Genomic DNA, 24,054 nt, shown 5'->3' with positions numbered 1-24,054 from the left:
AGCTCCTTAACTTGAGTATTTCCAACAACAAATGTCTCTGTTAACGTACATGGATAATGGGCCAAGACTAGTCCAATTATCCCACCAAAACAAAACATTCCCTTTATTAATTTGCCACAGCATGTGAGGTTCTGAGTCTTGCTTGATCAGCATGAGTTCCTTCCAGATCTGTGATTGTCCTGATGTCCACTTTCTTACTACCAAGTTAACTCTTTTACAATATTTAGCATTCATGAACTTAGTCCACAAGTTTGTCTTCTGTTCTAAGTCTTCACCACCTTTTTATAGCGAAGGATGTCTGAATATCAACTAGGCTCTTGAAACCAGCACCACATTCATCCATTGGATAACAAAGATATTTCCAGGCTGCCCAATGATGTTTCTTCTTACCCTCTTTGTCACGACCCAACCCCGTAGGCCGTGACTGGCGCCCTACTTGGGCACCCTGACATACCTATCCATATCTGATCACATCCAAATAGCATATACGGCCATAAACACTATATGTCGTCTCAAACTATGTCAAACTGTATCGGACACATTTCAGCGCAAACATATACATATACTTATATCGAAAAGCCGGCAAGGCTATTAAATGTATCAAAAGCCGACAAGGCTAACAGATGGCGCAACGACCCAAAACATATACAAAGTGCACGCCGACAAGGCTGCCATAACGAACAGGGTCATACAAACACATCTGTACAGAAGTAGGCACACACACCCACAAATACGTCTACAGACCTCTAAATAGACCAAACGGATCATATGGCGAAACAGGGCCCCGCCGTACCCCTGAACAAATATATACATATGCATCAAACAAGTATATATACCAAAATGTAGGCTCCGGAATAAGAGGAGCACTCCAAACAGCAGAAGAGGGTGTCCTAAACTGGTGGATCACCAAACTGTGCGTCTGTACCTGCGGGCATGAAACGCAGCCCCCCGAAGAAAGGGAGTCAATACGAAATATGTACTGAGTATGCAAAGCAGAAAATACATAAACAAATCTGAGGCATAAACGAAATAGTAGTACAGAACATAAGTATAAATCCAACATATCAAAATTAGTTTACTTTCAAAAATATGTAAGTCATGCGTAGGGTACAGAAGAATATGGTCGCCCGCCCGTCGATGGCGCCATAACACAGCATAACACCAGAATGTTTCAAATCTTCGTATCCCCGTCACATATCACATCACAACATAACGCCATACACAGCATAACACCAAATATATGTGGAACTCGACCCTCTTTTGCGAGTAGCTCGGTGAACCATAAACACAGCATAACTCCGGAGTATATTAAAGCGCGCACGATAACAGAACCGGCCCGGGAACCGGCGAAAGATATAACAAAACGCACGAGCAGAGTCATGAGTAACCATATGCATAAAATCATTATCATAGACTCAAATATAAGTAAATGACCATACTTGAAATTCGAAATGATAATCATACCAAATTCTTTCAAAAGTCGTCCGAATTACATAAAGGAAAGTCGCGGGACCCACGGACGGGCATTTACCCTAGTCGGGCCCGCCTATGGAAAACATACATATCATATGTCATATAGACTCCTACAAAAATATTGAGGTAATCCGAGCATTTATGTGCAAGATATGGCATTCAAAAGTTATGGAATTCTCTAAACAAACTTTTTGTGCAACATTTGGAAAACGATTATTTCGAAGACATAATGGTTCATATTCTTATCAAATCATACATAAGAGTGCCAAGAATTATATAAGGATCATATCATGCTCGGATTTCGAATTTGGAATTCCCTTAAGGCTCTAATCTAGCCTATGTAAAACTAATGGCATGCCAAAAGAAGGAAGGTTGCTTTACATACCTTATTCGCTCCTTACGCCTCTCCAAATTCAAATCCCGTTTCGTCCAAAATCTACATTTGGTCACATTTACCAAATATTAATCATAAGGTTTAAAAGTTCAATCTTAACCAATACTTGTCTACAGAAATTTGGGCAGCATCTCCCCTATACATACAACATCCCCGAGATTTAACTCGGCTCAATTATCAACAACCATACCAACAACAATACCAATAATCATCAACAGTCGATTTGAAACGCATTCTAACATAAATTGCCTTCTTTTCTAAATAGTGCAACAACTTTCAATCCAACTTTGCACTTTCAAATCAATATTGATATTTTCATGTTTATATACCAATTTAAGATCATTCAAACATAGGCCAAGAATATTCCAAGCCATATATCCAATATTCAACCATTCCATATTCCACCCAAAATTCTTACGTATGCAACAAAACCATCACAACACATTTTCTACTTACAAATTCGTAACCAACAACAACAATCCACACTTTAACAACTTCATTTACATTATAAGGATCGCAACAACACAACTAACATATTAAACAAAATTAATCCATTTCCATTCTACTTCCATACACCACACGGCCACACCCTATATTTTCAACTTCCACCAAATTCATTCAGCTTTATATCATATATTTACAACAAGAAAAACAGCCCACAACAATTCTAACAACTCAACAACTTCTCTAAATCCATTTCAACCCGCGATTTCGTATAACATCAATTTTTTTTTGCATTTTCTTACTTCCAATTTTGTCCAAGCCAATTTTAATAACTCCATTACAACACTATTAACACGATTACACCATAAAACAAGAAAATCGTACCTTAATTTTCTCGAAGGAATTTCTACTCTTAATTGCTCTAATTTCACAATTTCTTCTTCAAGCATAACAACGTTGCCAGAAATATAATTCTGTTGGTGTGAACAAATTTGTTGATGCATAAATTTTCCTTTGAGAAATAAATTACTATCTAACAATCGTGACTTACTGATGTTGCCTCTTCTACGTTTGAGTGTGCTAGTAGCTACCCAAGGTGCGAAATTGTTGAAGCATATATGTAAAACAATAGGAGAATCCTCTCCTTAAAAGTGAACAAACGTGAAATAGAGTGATATTGAGTTCTGGCAGTAGAACAACACCAAGGTAATGTTGTTGTACTTTGGTTTTTGGTCTAATAAGACTTTTGTTATATCTATAGCAAATGGGGCAATAACCGGATCATGGTATGATTTGTGGGCTTTGCCACTTTAACGGCTCATATTAGATTAACACCATTTATTATGGGTCCCCACAATACAATACATATTATAATATATTCCTATCCAAAATATGACACCAAGAAAAAGAAGTCCTATCCGTGTAATGGCAACAATTACTCCTTGGTCACGTGGACATGCTGTCCACCTACACTTTTCCATTATGCTGCCTCATGCAATGTAATATATATTTTCTTATTCATTTGTTGTCTCCAAGGTGATGACTAAGATGGGCATGCAATGTAATATATATTTTTCTTATTCATTTGCTGCCTCCAAGATGATGACTAAGATGGGCCTTATTTATATGAATGTCAAATCACTTGCTGCATTATTAACAAGGCCACGTTGATCATGTCCACCAATCACTTGTCTCATTATTTTAATTAATACCATAATTAATTTTTTACTCTCCCACTTTATCCCAATGTTAAATAATCATCCACATAATTAACTTCGTGATATCAATTCACTTAAATAGTAATTATTTTTAATACACGACATATACTCATTATTATAATCATGTAGTATAACATAGTTCATAGCCTCCTTTGCCACACATAAAATATTATTTTCAATCATCGTCACACACTTTTTCGTCCTAAATAATTTTGGGACTTCATCCTTGTACACACCGAGCACTTGATTTTCATCCTTGGATATGATCGAATTCTCCGGGCTCGGGTAAATTTGCTCATGCTGGACGATTTAAATATTTTTATTTTATTTTTTTGTTCAGAAAAAAAATGCGGGATATTATAGCTTGGACCGTATTTTATTCAAATAAATTTTGAACCTCGACGAAATTTAATTTTCTTCGATTTGTTTATCTTCTAATATTTACAACCTGTCTGTACCATCACTCTAACCACCTAATGTCATTTAACTCGCACGCTTTCCAACGTATGAAAACACGACATGTAACACTCTTTTTCGCCCCAGAAGATATCTTGTAAATATTTCTCTATTTGAGTCAAAACATATTTAGGAGGAGATATAGCAGCAAGTAGGTGCATAGTCTGTGACTGTAGGAGTTGTTGGATAATGACAGCTTTCCCTCCAAATGACAATAGATTTCCTTGCCAAGCCCCAGCTTTCTTTAAAATCTTGGTGGTCATCTCTGTGAAATAACATATCTTTTTCCTTCCTGTAAAAATAGGGCAACCTAAGTAAGTAAAAGGAAAATTTTTATGATAGAAACCAGTAACTTTTTTAATCTTTTTCCTAATCTCCCTATCAGTATGAGTAGCTGTGATGAAGCAGCTTTTTTTTTTTGCATTGATCTTCCGTCCTGAGATCTGTTCATATCTTCTCAGCTGCCTCATAACCCTTCTCAGAGACTTTTCCTTCCATGAGGTAAAAGTAACCACATCATCTGCGTATGCAATATGGTTTATTTGTGGTCCCTTTGCTTCCATGGTGAAACCAGTGATTTCCTGTTGTCAAAAAGATTATTAAGCATTCTAGACAGAATTTCAGCAGAGATTACAAAGAGAGAAGGTGATAAGGGGTCTCCCTGTTTGAGTCCCCTAGACGAGTGAAAAAATCCCTTTCTATCTCTATTTATCAGAACAGAATACCATGCATTTTCAACAAGTCTTCTGATAATGAAGGTATCATTAAAACCCATTTTCTCAAGAACCACATATAGAAAAGCCAGGACACTCTGTCATAGGCTTTCTCCATGTCAAGCTTTATGATCATGTTCTCCTTTTTCTTGTTCTTGCTCATATTATGAACAATTTCCTGAGTAAGGATAACATTCTCTGTGATTAATCTACCACTAATGAAACCTGTTGATTTTCATAGATGAGGCTAGGGAGATAAATATTCAGCCTTGAAGCAACTATTTTTGAAAGGATCTTATTAGAGAAATTACTAAGGCTAATTGGTCTCATTTGGGAGAAACTATCAGGAGCCTCTACTTTAGGGATTAAAATGAGACAGGAATGAGTGTAAAACCTAGTCAGCTTCTTCCCTGCAAAGAAAGAGTGAACAAAGTTAGTAACATCCTGTTTAATAATATGCCAACATTTCTAGTAGAAAAAACCATTATAACCATCAGGTCCTGGGCACTTTCAGGGCTAAGATCTCTAATTACTACCAATATCTCCTCTTCTTCAGGCATTCTGGTGAGCATTTCGTTGTCCTCATGATTGATGATACTATGGAGTTGATTAAGATCACCAAAATCATATCCATTCTGTTGACTGTCATTGCTAAAGAGATTACTGTAAAACCGGACAGCAGCATTTCCTATGTCATTGGGATCTTCTATCCAATATCCATTTTCATCCTGGATTCTATGGATATAATTTCTTCTTCTCTTTTGTTTGATAACACTAAAAAAATATTTAGAGCAAGAGTCCTCTTCTTCTTTCCATTGAAGATTTGCCTTTTGTTGTAAAATGCTACTTTGAAGCCCTAAATATCTGGTGTATTCAGCAGCCATCTTATTCAAATCTTGCATGTTCTTCTCACTCGGGTCAGCATCCATGATGTTTTCTTTGTCTTCCACAATCTTTTCATAGAATTTGACCTTTTCATAAATATCCCCTATGGAAGTTTTGGAACAGTGGCTAAGTTCCCTGGAAAGATCTTTTAGTTTCTCTTGGAGTACTCTCATAGCATTTCCCAGATAACACATATTCCAAACTTGCTCAATGAGTTCCTCAAATCCTGGTTGTTCAACCCAAAAATTCAGGAATTTGAAGTAGGAGATATAGGGTTGATCTGAGTAGCTAGTCTTGATAAGGAGAGCCTTATGGTTAGATCCTTTCCTAGCCTAAAGTTTGCCCCATAATCTCAGCCCAATTCTCATTGATAATAAGTCTATCTAGCCTCTTATAAACCCTCTTATTTGCCTCCCTTCCATTAGTCCATGTGTAGATGTTTCCACTAAAACCTGCATAAAAAAATATTACAGTCATCCATACATTCTATAAAATCAATGTTGTGCTTAACTTTGTGAGGTGTGCCCCCTTTCTTTTCCCCTGGAGCAGTGATACAATTAAAGTCTCCGGTGACAGCCCATGGGCCTTTCACCAGGGAGCTAATATCCTTGAGATTTTTTCATAGTCTTTTCCTCCATCTAGCCTTATTCTTTGCATAGACTGCTATAAAACAACAACTAGTGTCAGTAGGAAGAAATTTCATATTAAGTGAGATTTGTTGCTTATGGTTAGACAAAATAGTAGCGTCTAAGAGTCATTCCAAAAGCACCATATTTTCCCATTTTTATTAGCAATGGCATTGGTGAAGCCTAGTTTTCTTTTGTAGAAATTCAACTTGTCAGCTTGAACCAAAGGCTCCTGGATAGTAATCAGATGAACTTTGTTCAAGTTGACAAGTTTAGTAAGTCTTTCAAAGATTTTTTGGATTTGACACCCCTAATGTTCCAGTTTATGACGTTAAACATAATAAAATTATTGGGGGTAGGATACTGTTCTTCCATCCTTCACTCTGCTGGCAAAGTGAGCTCGGGTAGTTTGTAGCTTCTTTTTCTTTATTTTGTTTTTGCCCCTTGGTGATAGTCCCTCTTTTTCAGTGATTTCATCCATCTACTTGCTCATTGCCTCTTTTGATACATACTGGTGAGATGTAAAAGTCTCAATGAGTTTTGAGGCTGTTTCGTCCTCTTGTCTTTCCAATTCCGAGCTAGAGTCTCCTTGTTTCTGCCCCCCGTTGTCTCCTCCTTCATTATGTTTATCCTTATCAATGTTTAGCATTATGGTTATTTTCCCTTCAGTAGGTTGTTGTTGTCCCTGTTTGAACTTATCCTTTCTTCCCATGTCTCATTCCATCTGTGTACTTTCTTCCTCTTTGCTTGGTTCTTTGTTCTGTTGCCGATCCTCATAACTATATCCCATGCTATCTTGCTTAGTCAGGCTGTTGCCAGAGATCGATCTCTTGTTTATTTCATATTTTTTTGCTTCTTCCGCTTTGCTCTCCTCATCTGGCTGGCCGTGCCCTTGTATTCCCTCATTATCCTGTTCTTGGAAGCTTCTTTCAGTTTGTTCTGTTCTGGCCAGGCTGTTGTCATTTCTCTTTTCTCATTCTGCTTTTCCATAGGTTCTTTGAAGCTAATAATATTTTTTATCTTCAAGTTTCTAGCTTCTTTCCTTTTCTTGTTCTTTTTCTTTTTCTTTTCCTGATCCTTTCTCTTTGCCTCAGTAGCAGCTTTCTTCTTGCTTTTTGTTTCTTTTTTTTCCTCTGTAGCCTTAGCTTTCCCAGTTTGTCCCTTGATGTTGTTATTTTCAGCAATCATAGGAACACTACTGGAAGCCTCTTCATGTACCACAGATATGTCCCCCTCATGATTTTCTTGGTGAATATTATCAGTAGTTGATTTCTCATGGTTGGAGATGTCCTCGTCAAGGTTCCGATCTTCCTCTTGTTGATTAGCTTTGGCTGCCCTTTCCTTCATTTTTAGCTTTTCCCATACTCGGCATTGCACTATGTTGTGTCCCAAAATCTTACAGTGTTTGCAAAATTTAGGGACTCTTTCATATTCGATTTTTTGGTAAAATCCCTTAAGGGAGTGTTGGGGCTTTCTAGTCCAATCCAAATCTGATTTAGTTGAGGTTTGGTTAAATCGACCCGACTCTAACCTTTGCCAAGCTTGGCCTTGCCCTATGCTCAGTGGCATTATCGAGTGAAAGATGAACCCCTACAGGTCTAAGAATCTGTTTGACATAATTCCATGAGTGACAATGGAATGGAAGATTGGGCAGCAGGACCCAGACCGGCACCACCGGAGAATCTTCGTGAGGAGAAATATCTGGTGTCCATTTCTGGAACCACATAACCATTTCGTCAACCTCCATAGATCGTTTGAACCATACACTTTGGAGGTCTTCCTCATTAAATACATCTATGAATACAGTACAATAATCATAAGCCCCAATTCTCACTTCTCCATTGACCTTAATTTTTTCATCGAAAACGGATCTTACTCTTTCAATTTGAGGTCGAGTTCGAAGGAACTTACCTATAATAGTGTATTTACACTCTTCAGCCATAAACCCATAGAAATCAGCAGCTTGGAAGACCACCGCCGGACCACCATTGTGCGAGATGACTTTGGTTTTCACGGTCGGGTCACCCATTTTTTTTCCAGTGGGTTTTGATTTTGGAGGGGCAATTAGTGCAGAAGCATAGCCTTTTGGGGTAATTGCTTCCCCTTGTATATTCGCAGGTGGTGTTGGAGCATTATTCTCCCCTAGAATGATGTTTAGTTAAATGTAGTTGTCGCTTGAGGATGTTGTTGAAGGGAGGAAGAATCTGACAGAAGATGCCCACTCAGCAAGTTAACCTTTGGGCGTATGTCGTCTTATGTCTTTATTGCTCAAATGTTTAACTAATATTGCAATGTTGGTGTTCTAGAGTAACATAATTGTTGATGTGAATGGGAAAAAGGTATAGAGAGTGTGGATTGCTTCATTTACAGGCGGGAACTGATTGACATCACTGCAAAACATGTTTTTGTGCACAAAATGTTTTGTAAATTTTATTTTGCAGCAGAGATTTTTGTAGGAACTAGCCTTTAGCTGTTACAGGAATGATATATTGTTTTGACATTTCCAAAATTTTATACAGATGTATTTGGTTTATGGTGTCGATGACGTATTCAAATGTTTATGCAACTGTATTTGGTTATTCTCTGCGCTCGACTCTTGAGAGCCACTTTGAGTAGAGGCAAGAGTTTGGTGAAGTAGGTGTTCCGAAGTCAGGAATTTAAGGGTATTCACCATTTAATATATATTTATGAACTAAAGTAATTTTGACCTAATTGATCACCTATCAGTCTATATCTACACTGGTTACTGCCTAAAGGAAGAAAACAATCAGTCAAAATGTATCTCGACAATCTTGACAAGCAAAGGGAAAGGTAATTGAACAGGTTCTCGATGGTTGTTCTTTCTGGAGTCAAAGTCGAGTCTCTTTATCATAATTGACAAATAAGAATCTCCAATTTCACATGCAAGACTGTTATGTTCCTTCTTTATCTTATGTTGTTGAAATCAAAGTGTTAAAGATTCCATAATCCACAGCTGACCGGTGCACGAGGGTCTTTTAGGATTACGTTAGTGTTGAGAGGAGAAAGCAAAGTAGATCCTGCGCTAAGAAAGGGGAGTGCACGTTGGTCATCTTATCTCTTGCGATGGGATAGAATTTGGACTATTTTCAGAAGATCAAGATCCCGCTGATGTGGCGCAACTAGAAAGTAGGAATTATATTTTTCCTTTTTCTCAAAATTTTTCCTTTTTCCATTATTAAAATGTTTAAAGAAAAAAAAGCTTTATTTTGGCCCCGAAACGTCGCTTTGCTTTAATCATCTTATTAGGTTTCCTCTGTTCCTCTTTCCCCATAACAGGAAGAAAACCGTCTCCTATTTTACTGCAGTGAATACTATTCAACTCGGATGAATTCCACAACCCAAGTCATAACGCTGGTGGGAGAATCTGTTCGCAGGTTTTCAACTCTAACAATTCTCATCAGCCGCATAGAAAATCAGGCCAATTACTCTGTCTTCTCCTTCTTTAGGGTCTGCTAATCTCATGTCTGCCATCGCTTACTTTGCAAAATTGCATAAACTTCAACACCCTCCAATTCCAGCAACGAAAACACAATATTTATTCAATTCAGCAAGGTATAACAATTCTTCCATTTGTATACCGGGTTTAATTTGGATTTGAGGCTCTAGCCTTTTGATAAAGGCTACACTACTTTCATTCCAATTTAATATTCACTTACTTAAATTTGTGTGCGTGTTCAAGGACGGTCTGTCTGTCACCCACAAAGACAGTACAGAATAAGAAAACCACACACGATATTCAGGCAAGTATTTTACCAAACTCCTAATCTTAAATAAACTTTAATCTTCGCTGGAATTGTTTTTTTTTGGTTTGTGTGTTACAAAATATGTTTTTAAATGTAACTATTATAGGGAAGAAAGATCAGCAAGCCGGGCAGGTAAATAATTACGAAAACACAATGCAACAAGCTGCCTTTAATACTATTCGAGAACATATTGATAATGTTTACGCCATCATCTAGACTCCAATGACCACAACCAATTGTAAATAATCTTTAATCGTCGCTGGACAAGGCCTAATTGACTTTAAATGAGATTTTATATAAAATCGGTAGTAGACTTTACTGTTACAGTAAAATTCATTAACCATACGTGAAATTGACTGTAGCAACAGCGTACAAAACTCCTTCACCTAACCAAAATTTTTGGTTGTTGCGTCCAAGAAAAATTATGAATTCATAATTTGCTTCAATTTATCTTTACTCTATATTTTGATGATGTTTTATCTTTATTTGTACTAAGGTTTAGACTTTAAGTTAATTATAGTAATATTCTTAGCGTCCTTCTTCACAGCTATCAGAATGTCGTTGAAGGCATTTAGTAAAAAAGAGGGTATAAAGGGCCTGATCCTCAGTTGGCATTTACTCTTGAAAAGGAAATCTTGGATACACTTAGTGCATTTAATTTCTCTGAATAATGATCATTTAGTACTCTATGAGTTTTCGTCTATGAACAAAGGACTTCTCTTTATTTTTATTAGATTTCAGCTTATCATAATGAAGTTCATTTTCCGGATATCATAGAAAGGTAAAAGGTTTTCCTGGTATCATTGTTATGTGACACTTCGAAATTGGTGTTGCTAGAGAAGTATAAACCACTGTCTGTATACCAGGCATTAATACTTTTAGATACTATTGGACAACATCAACATCATCTGCATATCTAAATAATTTTAGTCTCAATGTGCTAACCTATGTTGTTAATCCACGTGTAATTTTAATGATTCAATCTTTTAGTTATACATATTTTGATACCTTAAAACTTAATTAATATTTTTATTTATGATTTCTTAATGAAGTAGCAGTTGGATCTTAAATATTAACACCTTAACTTGGTCCAAATGCATACAAGTTTTCTTAAGACTACTAAATTGTGAAATTCATGAAATTCACCATCGGATGAGAAGCATGTGTGATAGTCTACATTATAGCTGTTTCTATCCCAAATGAGATTTGATTTCCTGCTTGTAGTAGGTAATAACAACATATCAATATGTGAGGGCCGATGGTTACTAAGGACATGTAAATTTTGCAGGTGACACTGAAGCTTATGCTCATGTTTATTCTAATGTAAGGATCGTAATTGAAGATGCGCATTGAGTTATCACAAATTTGTTTATGGTACAGATTTTAGTTGACAAAGAAAGTGCTGTTGGAGTGTACATTTGAGGCTCTATTCAATGAGATGTCGTTGAAATACTGGAGCGAATATATATTTGTAGCTTCATTGTATAGGGTAAGAGATTTTCTCCGGAGCATGTTGATGTCACTGTGAGAAATAGAGATATATCCTCTTAAGTAAAAAATGGCTCATGTTGTGCATGTAAGAATTTTTTAAATCCATTTTTTAGTCTTTATCATAGAGTAGAATCTCTCTTTCAGCCTTACCTATCCTTTGTAAATTTGTGCAATCTTAATTTATTTTTTTATTTTTTAAAATCTATTACTGTAGTGTATTCATGGGTTAAATAGTATACACGTATATAAATAGCTTTGATTTTAATCATTTCTTCTCCTTAGTATAAAGTGGTGGAGTCCTTTCATTTAGATTAAGCTAGAGAAGATATGGGTCACTTTCACTTTCACTTTTACTTTCAGGTGCTTAAATTGGAATATAATGTATAGCGACTAACTGCTTTTGTTTTATCAAAATTTAAAACATCAATTATTTAGTCACATTTTGGTTTCTTCTATAATCGCGCGAAGCGCAAGTAATTTCTCTAGTATATCTATAAAGCAGGGAAAAATAATGCCAAGTTGGCACCCCTCTAAAGCTAGGATTCATAATTATCTTTTTTCTCATTTTTTTTATATTCTTTCCTAATTTTCTGTGTTAAAAAATCTATAGAAAAAGGCAGGCAATACATATTCATTTCTTTCGTTATTACCTTAATTATCTTCCGTCATTATTACTACTAATTAATTTCTTCCCTTTAAACCTTGCTAATTTTTTCAAAACCCATTACCCATCTACATGTTGGTAACCGGTTACTCATCAATATAAAGCAGGGATAAATAATGCTGACTTGGCACCCCTCTAAAGCCAGGATTCATAATTATTATTTTTCTCATTTTTTTGACATTCTTTCCTAATTTTCTGTGTTAAAATATCTGTAGAAAAAGGCAGACAATACGTATTCGTTTCTCTCATTATTACCTTAATTATCTTCTGTAATTATTACTACTAATTAATTCCTTCCTTTTAAACCTTGCTAATTTTTTCAAAACCACCTACATGTTTGTAACCGGTTATTCATTTGTTACGACAATTGAATTGAAATTAAAAGGGGTATTGTTGAAATCTTTTCGATCTAAATTTTCAGTTACACTTCCATTCTAATTCCCTTTTTCGATTCAAGAATGTGGCATAAATTTTCAGTTACAAAATAGCTCCTCATCTTACCAGATGAATGGTTTTCCACTGCTAAGCATTAGATCAGTGCAGATTCATACATATAAGAAATATTGATGTGGAGCCAGAAAGTGGTACAAATAAAATGACGAAGCAAGAGAACCAAAGGGCGTCAGTAGAGTGAGTTGCAATATTACATAGAAGTTTGCAAAATTGTACGTCCTTATCTTATTGAATTGTTTGTTTCTTCTCTCACTTTTTGTTACCCATCTTGATCCATATAATTTCATTTTCTTATGCCAAATTGGTCAGAACTTAGTTGATTATTATTGTCAGTATTTCATAGTATTAGAAGGTTTGGTCTCAGTTTTTGAGAAATTGTGTCAATACTGTTAATTATATATGGCCTAGAAAGATTTAGTTGATTGAGGAGAAAAAAAATCAAACCATTAAATTGTCTTATTTTTTGGTATGAGATGAGATTTAGTTCCAGTAGATATGAGAGAGGAAGCGTTAGATAATTCAATTTTTTACTTACTTAAGTGTGTTCTAATTCTCTTTTCTTATCGTATCCAGTAGAATTTTAATTTGTTTGCAAATCTCTGTTTGGACATGATTTCTTTTAATGTATTTCGTGAACTATATTTGTGATCAATAATTACAGGTATTTGAATTATGACAAGAATAAAAACATTTCAAGATATCTTGATTTGTGAACCTCTTTGATAGTTCGACCCTTATCCCCGCATTGAGGATCTAGAAAAGCTTCCTGCTGGTGTGACTATTGCTGGTATTAAGGATGTGCACTCCTCCCTTAACAACGGTTTCGAGTCCTGAGTATGGCAAAATCCTTAGTAGGGAGCACTTTCCCATAATCTATTTTTAAAAAATATATATGTATATACAATGTTATTTATATATTTCTTATATATTGAACCCACTTGGTAAAAATCCTAGGTCTGCCACTGCGTAGCACGAATCCAAATATAATCAGGGTCTACTGCGGATACAGGACACCGGATATGAAAACAAAAGAAAAGACTATTGCTGGTGTGCTTTAAAATTTCAACTCCAATTTTATTGTCTATAGAAATCTTTCGTCGGTAAAGAAAATTTTTAAGTTCATTTATATAAAATTTTATCTTCTCAATTTTACAATTAATAATAATTTTAATATTTTAATTTGTATAGTAATTAGTAGTTGTGCGGTGATATTTGCAATTCTTAACTTTAATTTTACCTTTTCGTCTCTCTATACTCCTCAAAGTATTCTTAATTAGATAAAAAAAATTACATAAAATTTAGATATTATATTTCATTCTCTTTTCTTTGGTAGGAACAAATTAAATGCTTTTAAGCTGCATGCATGTACATCTATATCTTCATTTTACTCATCTATGATAACAAAGTGTTTTTTTTTTTTTTTTTTGGTTGGGGTATACTGTATTTATAATTTTGGAAAAGGGCCAAATATACCCATGTATTATCGAAAAAGGGTCAAATATACTCCTCCTTATACTTTGGATTCAAATATACTCCTACTGTTATACTTTGAGCATAAATATATTCCTCCACCGTTAAAGTTGACAAAGGTGAAACCCAATCCCACATATCATTAATATTTTAATGACATGAATACCATGTGACATGCCACTTCACTGAACAAAACCAATTTTACACCCCCCTTCCCTTCCATGTCATCTTTACCATAAGCACCACTGCTACACCACCATTATGCCCACCACCTTACTTTATTTGGTGGTTTCAATAAGAAGATTCAACTTTTGAAAACCCAAAACCCCCAAATCGAATTTCCAAACCAAAATTCTCACGAAAAGATTCAAAACCCATCTCTAAAATCCTTCAATCTTCAATACCCAAGTTATAGATTTTGTTAAATTTGAATATATTCTTCAACATTTCTTCTTTTTCCCACCATTTCCCTCTGTTTTTTCTTCTTTTTGGTCATCATCATGATAGGTGTCTTGCTAGAACCATCAATGTTCCTGTTTCTTATTTTAAGAATCTGTTCTTTTCCACGTGATTTGGTATTTCAAGATATATCCTCTTAATTATTTCATCCATATTAGTCATTGTATAGAGTTCTTGAATTCAAAAAAAAAAAAAAAAAGTAGACTTTATTGCTTGTTCTTAAAAATTCCCTTTTGATTGCTGTCCATTTTACTTCTTTGGTGATTTCAATAGGAATTATTTAGTTTGTCTAGCTTTCTGTTCACTGATATTTTTGCTTTTTCCCCTTCTAATTGATGAAGACGTGGTTGATTTGTTTCTCTGTGTTAACCAAGTGCTTTGTGACTTGAAGCTTTCCGTTTTCGTAGTTAATAATATTGCTGTACCGGATAAATCAGTGGTGGGCATGATGCTGGTGTAGCAGTGGTGCTAATGGTGAAAGATGATATGGAAGGAGGGGGGTGGGAGTAAAATTGGATTTGTTTAGTGATGCGGCGTGTCATATGGTACTATTTTCATTAAAATATTAATGTCATGCGGGATTAGGTCCCATTTTAGTCAACGTTAACAGTGGAGGGGTATATTTGTACTCAAAGTGTAAGGGTATAATTGGACCCAAAGTATAACGAGGGATATATTTGACCCTTTTTTAATAGTACTGGGGTATATTTGATCCTTTTCCGTTATAATTTTTATATTTGTAAGATAAAACAATTTCGCACAGTGAAATTTACTAGTACATTAATAAAAAGACAAATACACTCACTAGTTTGACTTTTTTCTGTAGGAGTGCTGCAAACTCCAATTCCGATGGTAACATCACTAACCAGCATTTAGTGTTGAGAGTAAAGTCCGACTTTTGCTCCTTCCCCATTAAGTATGTTTTTCAAAAAGAATCTAAAGAAAGACAGGTTTATAGCTTAGTGGTATCAGTGAGCACATATACTATAAGATATTTTAAATTTAACAGCAGAAAAAGTAAAAAGCTTTTCTTCCGTAGCTATATGCATAAGGTATGGCATCTCCAGCTAGCAATCCCAAAAAATTATCTGGATTTCAACAGAGTAGTATTTATTCTTAGATATTTCTAAGTTACTATAGTAGTACTGATGATGACGTGAAAAACTAAATAGTGATGATAGGTGAAATAAGAGGATTTATCTCCATTTTCTGTTGGCTCACCAAACTTGAAGCTTTGAGCTCTCCTAAAATTTTCTTTATTAAGTGGTGCTAATTATAAAATCTTTTAGAGTAACTTGTTTCCTAGCAATTTTTTGTCAAACTAAATAACTGAAAAATAATGTGTACGTAATATGATTAGTTGAATGAAATTTACACCCTGCAACAATCAACAGTCACATCGAGTTGTGTAGATTAAACTTGCACAACTGTGACGATTAGGATTCCTCGACATGCAAAAGAAAAGATTAATCGAACAAATTCTACAATTTACAAAAAAAAAAAAAAAAAAAAAAAAATCTGGTTTCTAGTATCTAATTGAAAATTATCTTAAGTCTCTTCAAACTTCATTTTATGGTGTTTAAATTCCAAGAGTTGAAGAATAGGATTCCATAAGCCAATGCCATTGGATATTGACACATGCTTTATCAAACATCAGAATAAGACACTCAATCATATAGATGCCTGATTCAAAATGACAAGCTTGTTAAATAAGGATTAAAGAACCTATTTCCTGATCAACTAAAAACAAGGGAGAATTCTTTCTTTATTGATATCTAGCTATTACAAAACTCTCACTAAAAGGAAATCTTTTGTGCAGAATTTTCACTATTAAAAGCACCCTTGTGTGCGCGCAAGACCGTCCATATAAAAAATACCGTAATCTTTTGTGCAGCACTTTCACTATTAAAAGTACCCTTTGTCTTTTTGGAAAAACTTTATCATCATTGCAAAGTTTCACCTATAAAAGGAAAAGTACCCTTGTCTTAGTGTGGAATTGATTTATTATATCCCCAAAACTCGTATAGTAGATTTATAACTTGTATTTGGTACTGATGTCAAGCCTTTCACAATGCTTTATCACATTTATTTTTCTACTTGGACAGGCGCAGGGCAGGGTTCTAACCCTAAATTCTTCCAATAATAACCAATTATTGAATATCTCAGATAGAATTCATCCACTTATTAGCAATCATGAATATGCACATTCTTCTGGCAAAATATGTGAGCAGGTGTATGGTTTTTTTCCATGTGCAAACAGCATCAGTGGCTACATTTTCTTGATAGGAGCATACCAGTACTTGCTGATTATAGGGGAAGGACTTGTCTCAAGAGGAAGCAATACTCTCTTCAATATTCTTGGCCCTGGCACTTTTGGCGCCACTATTTTACCAATCTTGAAGACATTGCCCAGGATTGTCATGGTCATTGGTTAGTCCTAATAACTTAACTGCTTAAGATATTAATAAACCTGGACTATTAGCTTGTTAAGATTAAGGGCTTACTCTCGTGACAAAAGCTATAACTAATAGCAAGGGCACAAGGCAGGATGTTGGGGTTACCCAATATTACTTTTGACTTAGTGGTCTAGTTTGACAGGCCCTATAGTATCAAGCTTAGCATAGAGTTTAGCTTGCTTTCTCATGAATAAACTTTGACATAGTACTTCTCTCGCCGCCTATTTGCATGAAAATACAATAGATGAATAGTCATTCATTATAAAATTATTTATTTATCTTATTTCCTATCAGAATAAGTATTCAAAACAGCTATCAATTAAGACACAGAGGTATTCCACACAAAATTCGTTTGTTCCCTCCCCTTCAAAGACAGGAAAAGCTTTTACGTCGTTGACCATTAACTCAGTCTAAGGACAAATGGCCAGTGAATCAACATAATTGAGTTGTTAATTTGCAAGATAACTAAGAGTCATCTGTTAGGCCATGTCATTAGGGCGGCTTCCTCTGAGTAATCCAATGCTAAAAAAGAGGGTTAAGAAAAAGCAAAACCTTCACGTCCGAAACTGAAAAATCATCAGTTGGAGAATCGTTTTTACGTGGTAGACACAGTGAACGTAAGATGGAAATAGAATGCAACATGAACAAAATAGACTGATTTTAATGTTACTTTCTTTGTAGCATCTGGAGTTTCAGTGAGTAAAGAGAAAGCTCAGAATCAAATCTCTTCTGGAATTAGCACTACAGTTGGAGCCACAGTCTTCAATCTTACTTTAATGTGGGGAATATGTTTGATATATGGCACTAAAGATATGACCAAAAAACCAGCTCTCCAACCTGCCGAATCTTCACCTTTCAAAAGATTGAAGGGCTTGAGTGGTATTCATCCTTTCACATTCTTGAATTTAAGTTGCTGATATTTTTATTCATATAGTACTGTATATTTTATTGAATACTATGCTGAAATATCTGTATACGTTACAGATAGAAGCGTTACAATTGACGAGAAAACCCGTTACACTGCTAGAATCATGCTCATTTCCTTGATCCCATTTGTACTAGTTCAGCCAGTCACTGCTTTCAACTCATTCTTTGGAAGGCGTATTCTGATTTTCATCACACTTATAGTATCACTCATGCTTTTGCTCTCATACTTCCTTTATCAGGTAACTAAAATTTCCAATTTACAACACAAAGAATGTTTTGTACGCAGGTTTAGATTTGGTGTTAGTTACTATGTATATCTAGTTTTATTTCTTTTACCACACACTATATATATGGTTTGAGTTGGAGGGAAGGTCACACCTATTGCATAATGTTGGATCCACCTATGTCGTATTGAACAAATTTTGTACTCATGATTGTTCCTAGTTGAATGCCATGGATTTGTGTACCGCTTCTTAGTTTCTGAATTTATTCATCAGATTTTGAACCCTTGGATGCAAATGAGAAGTTTAGAATACTCCAAATATGAGAATTTGCTAGCAGGATTTCTGCATCATGTACAGAGACATGCAAAAGGGAAACTCATTAATGAACAAGGGGATCCTGATATTGACGTCCTTAAAAGGTAATGTTACATCTTAGTCTGAGAACAAAAGATAGTCTCTTAGGAATGAAGCGAATAAGACTAAATAGTAACCTTTTTGGTTTTCAGATTATTCCATGAGACTGATAGAGATGCTAACAAATGCCTAACACTTGCTGAATTGGAGAATCTTATACTTGAAATGGAATCAGGGAAGGTTCAGATGGACAAAGATTATGCTATTTCTAAGATATTGAATTCTTTTGACCAAAACAACGATAAAAAAATCCAGGAGGAAGAGTTTGTTGATGGATGCAAAAGATGGATCGAAGAAGCAAAGCAGATAGCTCAAAGTGATGAGTCAAATTCTAGGAAAACTTTACGCAAGGCAAGTGAACTCTTACTTAAATTTGGTCCCAATTCATATTGAGCAATTCAAATACTTGTTGAATTCAACAGGTTCTTAAGAAACATACTAAGAAGCAAAAGGATGAAATTGCTGAAATTGAGCGTATAATGGCAAGAATTTTGAAGCATGTTCAAACTCAAGCATTAGAACCTGAACACCTTGTCAAAGATGATGGAAGCCCCAATGTTGAACGTATTAAAGAGTAAGTATGTTACTCTTATTAATTTAATAATACATCATGTTAAATTATACTGATAGAGTGATAGTGTAAGAATTCTTTATACTATCAACATATATAAGTCAATCCAAAGAATAAAAGGTTTAAACCTTTCTATTTCTGATCGTCTTTGGTTACATTGTGGCAGGATCTTCCATCAGTATGCCTTTGATGGGAATAACGTCATAACAAAACCTGAATTAGAAAAGCTAATAGGTTCAGTAAACTTTGGAGAAGAAATCAATCGTGATGACTCTGTTAAGAAAGTGTTGAGGGACTTTGATAGAGATGGTAATGACATGATCGACGAACATGAATTTGTCCATGGGATGACAAAATGGCTCAATGAAGCCATTAATGCCACTGAATGCCCCGACAAAAAAAGGGCCATTGATGAATATGACAGGGTAAAATAGCTAATACTAACCTCTTCAAATATTTAAACACAAATGCTTATTACAGTTGACAAATCTCAGCACTATATGTGTGGCTTTGTTTTGTAGATTAAGTGGAAGGAAGTTGAAAAAATAGTTTATGAGGAGGAAAAAGATGGAGGAATCAACGATAAGTTGTTCACATGGGCATTTAACAAATCTGTGCTTCAAGTTTTGTTGGGAATTGCAATACTGACATTGTCTGCAAAACCTCTAATGATTAGTACTAATGATTTATCAGATGATATGGGGATGCCTTCTTTCCTGATCCCTTTTGTAATGGTACCTCTTGCTCTAAATGCAAGAATGGCAATTGCAGCAATATTTCCAGCAAGTCAGAAGAGTTCAAAAACTGCTTCTTTGACATTCTCAGAGGTTAACTCTCTCTCTCACTCTCACACACACTCAATGATCAGTTCAAACATCTGCTTCCTGTCCCAATTTATGTGACACACTTTCTTTTTTAATTACTATAAAAAAGAATGACATCTTTTTATATTTAGTAACAATTTAACTTCAAACTTCTCATTTATCCTTAATGAAATGATTTATAGTCACTGAAATTTCTATGACTTATTTTAGATCATAAATTTCAAATTTTTTTTTTTTCTCTTAAATTCCGTACCCAATCAAATACCTTTACATAAATTGGGATGGAGTGAGTACCTGTTAAAAGAATAAATGTGTTGAACTTTAAAGTAATTTTACAACCCTCCTAAAATAAAATAAAAATTGAAGTTTGATTGTTCTAAATGTCTGGTTGTTACTGACAGATATATGGAGGAGTGATCATGAACAACATTATGGGCATGGCAGCACTTTTGGTAATAGTGTGTATAAAGGACCTAAGATGGAATTATTCAGCTGAAGTGCTAATAGTTTTGGTGGTTTGCTCTGTAATTGGCCTTCTTGCATTTTTCCGCACCACATATCCACTTTGGACTTGTCTCGTAGCATTTTCTCTATATCCTTTCTCAGTGGTGCTGTTTTACCTTCCTGAACGTGTATTTGGTTGGGCCTAATGATAATCATAATACCCTAACCCAAACAGTGGCGGAGGCAGGATTTCAGTTCAGGGGGTTCAAAAAATAAAATAAGCACGCTTGTGTTGGTAAATGAGCGGGTCGGATCAGCAATAACTTAAATACATAAAGTATGCTTAACGAAGCACATAGCAATAGAAAGTCAAAAAGCAACTAACTTGCATGAGAGAACCTTAATAGTCCAATAATATATAAAATTTGGAATATAAGTAATACCTTGCAGACTTTTATCTAAATCACGCAGTAAGGCATACTTCCTCCGTAAATGGTTCGGGAGAGCTTCTATATCTGAGACAATGTCATCAATGTAGCAAATTGTTAGAAATCAAAGTAGAACTACACATAGGAACTAATTCCTATATAATAAATCAAGCATCACTCTTGCACAGACAATACTAAAAATCATGCTCGAAGCAAGAATAGTGTTGTCAAAGGCCTGCTTGAGGCGTACATAAACCTCGAAGCTGGGTGAAGGCACCTCCGCTCATGATGAAGAAAAATATCACAATAAAATCCCACAATATAGGTAATAAACTAAGCAAAAGCTAATAAAGTAAGAAGTTTCCATTAAGAAAGGCAACTTGAAAGAAATAAACAATTCTGTAGACAATTTTACTCATTTAGTTCCTTCTTCCTAGAATAAATTGCTCTTCCTAAAATAAGTAATTTAAACACAACAAGACATTTTCAACTATCATATCTCCAAATACAAAAAATATGAGACAGTCTTTAATAAGATTTGGAGGGTGGACGTGATAGATTTGATTATCTGCTCATACTAAATGCATATTATGGACTAACTTTCTTTTATTAGCAATCATATATATATTGAGAGACAAAAGTACTGATAATGTGGAGACTCCAAAATATGAAGTACTACTTAATACTGACCAACTTGAGGAGGAAGTGAGAAGCTTTAGTAGGCGTTTGAGCATCTTTGATTTAAGTTATAAAAAAAAATATTTGAAGTTAAGAAAAGGTATTTGTAAGTTAATTTATGTCCTAATTTGTCTTTTTGCTGCGATTAGTGAGAACACTGAGATATATTCATTTATATTAAAATTACAACTGAAAAATTGCATCTGAAAGTTGACTATCATATCTCCAAGATTCCATGTGTATAATCTAAAAAGCAAGAGAGAAAATTTTGCAACTGACCAATTCTTAGTCACTCCGGACAAATTTGAAGCAATCGAGCTAAAATTTATAGCAAATATACAAAATAACAACAACAACATACCCAGTATTTTATTCTCGCAATAAAGCAAATATATTTTTTTCCCCTCCCATTTTTGGAGGATTTATAGTGTTTCTACACTTCCCCTCCAGTGTGACTCGAACCCAGGACCTACCGGTCGTGGGTGGAGGTGCTTAACCACTGAGTCATCCCTCACTTGTCATGAAGCAAATATATAGAATTTTAGAAAAGATAAAAAAAATGGAGAAAGGAGGGATCTAAGAACTTACCGAAGAAGCCATGAACGGAGACCAGAGAGCAGTGGCGGAGGCAAACAAATCAGCAAAAAAAAACTGAGCAAAAAAAAAAAAAAAAAAAAGAAAGGTGTTAGGTGAGGTGACAGAAGAGAAGAGAAAGAAAACATTTGGTTTGTTCAATATTTATCGTTTTGTCCATTTATTTTAAGTAATATAACGTTACTAAACTACGTCGTTTTGTTTAATGAAACAGCTGAAATAAAATGTTCAGGAAAATATTGCAAGCGCGGCTGCTGGGGTTCGAACCCGCGTGTAACGGGCAACTCTGAACCCCCTACGCCACTGAGCTGCGCCTTTCATTTGTTTTGAGGGGGTTCAATATTAAATATATACACATAAAATAAAAATTTGGCCTTATATAAACAGTGTAATTTTTTGACTGAGGGGGTTCGGATGAACACCCTGGGATATACGTAGATCCGCCCCTGAACCCAAACCCAAACCCATTCTCTCAGCTCACAAAGAAAAAGGAAAATGGATCTTTTTTCTTTTTTCATTTAGACTTGTAAAAGCTTTTGAATTAACAATAGGAAGTTGACATGTTATGTCATTTCCATGAATTTACCCCTCATTTGGTTTTGGTGTATGATTTTGTTTGAAAATAGTAAGACCTAGGGCTAGAGAGATGATAGAGAGAAGGGACCAACAAGAGGAACCGTCCCAATGAGAAAGCAATAATATCCAAATGAACAAGTGAGAGGGCCTTCTTACAAGACACCATATGTCTTAACAACACAAAATAAGGGGTTTGCTTCTTGTTAGACTTAATCAAACATCTCATAGACACTTGATGCAACTATGCAGCACCTATAGAATTTCCAACTAATAATCCTGAATACAAGACATTTGAACAACAAATAATGAACGGAAAATATCGCAATATTTGTATTCATATAAGAAATCCTGTAATTTACAAACTCTTCTTTACTATATTATCTTGATCTATCGCTCTGTTAGCTGGGCAAGAAGACATTGCAACTTGTAATTTGAGGCCTATCACTAGAGAATATGAAGAAAGTATTATAGTAGTCTATTTGCACGTGCCATTTAAGGCGCAACGAACTTTTAAAAACTGCGCGTCCGTAGCCAAATAAGAGATACATGTTAAGTTTCACCAATCAAATACCAACGAGATTACGAAAACAACCATCACATTAACAGAGCAAGAAACGCTAGATGTAATTATTCCAGAAGCCTTCATATTTCTTTCTGATTTATTTATGATACATAACAATGCTCTGTTGGTTAACTTAATCATCCTTTTTGCCTTTATATTCTACAGAAAAGGGCTAAATATACCCTATGAGAAAAGGTTTAAATATACCCTTCGTTATACTTTCGGTTCAAATATACCCTTGTCGTTATACTATTGATTCAAATATACCCTTGTACTATGATAAAAGGTTCAAATATACCCTTCCTCCATTAAGATTGTTCAAGGTGGACATATCCAATCCTACATGGCACTGACATTTGATGAGGTGGATGCCACGTGACATGCCACCTCAGCGCCGCTAACTCATTTTACCCATCTCCTCTATTTCTTTTCCCTCCACCACCATTAATTGTGGCTTTACCTTTTAAGTGTTAGTGCTTAGCTGAACTCGACACATAAAATGAAACTACTGACAGAGCAATTATTAATCAAGAAAAAAGATTTTTTTTGAGAAGATCCAAATTTTCTCCGGTAAGTAACATCTGAAAGTCACATATGTGTACTCCAAGTGGCTTTTCAAAAGAGTGTTAAATTAATTTAGTACCTAACTAATCTAGAGCATGAAATTTTAGAAAGATGGTTGTTTAATTGATTAAGGCCGAATCTACAGTGTATGTAAGTGTAGAGATTTGTCCTTCTTGTCCAATTCCACCATTAAATTAAGGACAAAAGTTCTGTTTTAATGCATTGACGATAGTTAATTTAGTGGTGGAGGGGAAAGAAATAGGGGAGATGGTTAAAATGAGTT

At 35.1% G+C, this 24,054-nt stretch overlaps 3 protein-coding genes and 2 long non-coding RNA genes across 5 annotated transcripts; 1 reads left to right on the top strand and 4 right to left on the bottom strand.

The window, feature by feature from the left end:
* Positions 1–444: 444 nt before the first annotated feature.
* On the bottom strand, positions 445–3,091 carry LOC132623234 (uncharacterized). Its single transcript, XR_009576160.1, has 3 exons — positions 2,696–3,091; positions 1,859–1,909; positions 445–925 (listed from the first exon to the last, which is right to left on the bottom strand). It is a non-coding gene; the product is annotated as an uncharacterized LOC132623234 (long non-coding RNA).
* A 916-nt stretch (positions 3,092–4,007) lies between these two features.
* On the bottom strand, positions 4,008–6,998 carry LOC132624548 (uncharacterized). The gene is made up of 6 exons (XM_060339312.1): positions 6,941–6,998; positions 5,915–6,034; positions 5,206–5,808; positions 5,009–5,107; positions 4,756–4,922; positions 4,008–4,565 (listed from the first exon to the last, which is right to left on the bottom strand). Exons 1-6 carry the CDS (start codon positions 6,996–6,998, stop codon positions 4,008–4,010), a joined length of 1,605 nt encoding a protein of 534 aa, XP_060195295.1.
* A 44-nt stretch (positions 6,999–7,042) lies between these two features.
* Positions 7,043–7,555, bottom strand: LOC132624547 (vicilin-like seed storage protein At2g18540). Its single transcript, XM_060339311.1, has one exon. It carries the CDS (start codon positions 7,553–7,555, stop codon positions 7,043–7,045), a length of 513 nt encoding a protein of 170 aa, XP_060195294.1.
* Positions 7,556–16,240: 8,685 nt separating this feature from the next.
* On the top strand, positions 16,241–20,745 carry LOC132622660 (sodium/calcium exchanger NCL-like). Its single transcript, XM_060337310.1, has 9 exons — positions 16,241–16,939; positions 17,647–17,844; positions 17,950–18,131; positions 18,390–18,535; positions 18,623–18,881; positions 18,953–19,104; positions 19,268–19,526; positions 19,623–19,928; positions 20,327–20,745. The coding sequence occupies exons 1-9, from the start codon at positions 16,564–16,566 to the stop codon at positions 20,573–20,575; spliced, it is 2,127 nt and encodes a 708-aa protein (XP_060193293.1). The 5' UTR covers positions 16,241–16,563; the 3' UTR covers positions 20,576–20,745.
* Positions 19,099–22,499, bottom strand: LOC132622661 (uncharacterized). Its single transcript, XR_009575963.1, has 3 exons — positions 22,064–22,499; positions 20,813–20,884; positions 19,099–19,314 (listed from the first exon to the last, which is right to left on the bottom strand). It is a non-coding gene; the product is annotated as an uncharacterized LOC132622661 (long non-coding RNA).
* Positions 22,500–24,054: the final 1,555 nt, after the last annotated feature.

The sequence above is a fragment of the Lycium barbarum genome, chromosome 12 (assembly GCF_019175385.1).
Source record: "Lycium barbarum isolate Lr01 chromosome 12, ASM1917538v2, whole genome shotgun sequence".
NCBI classification, from domain to species: Eukaryota; Viridiplantae; Streptophyta; class Magnoliopsida; order Solanales; family Solanaceae; genus Lycium; species Lycium barbarum.
Note: the sequence above shows the minus strand (reverse complement) of the source record. Positions and strands in the feature narration are given on the sequence as shown.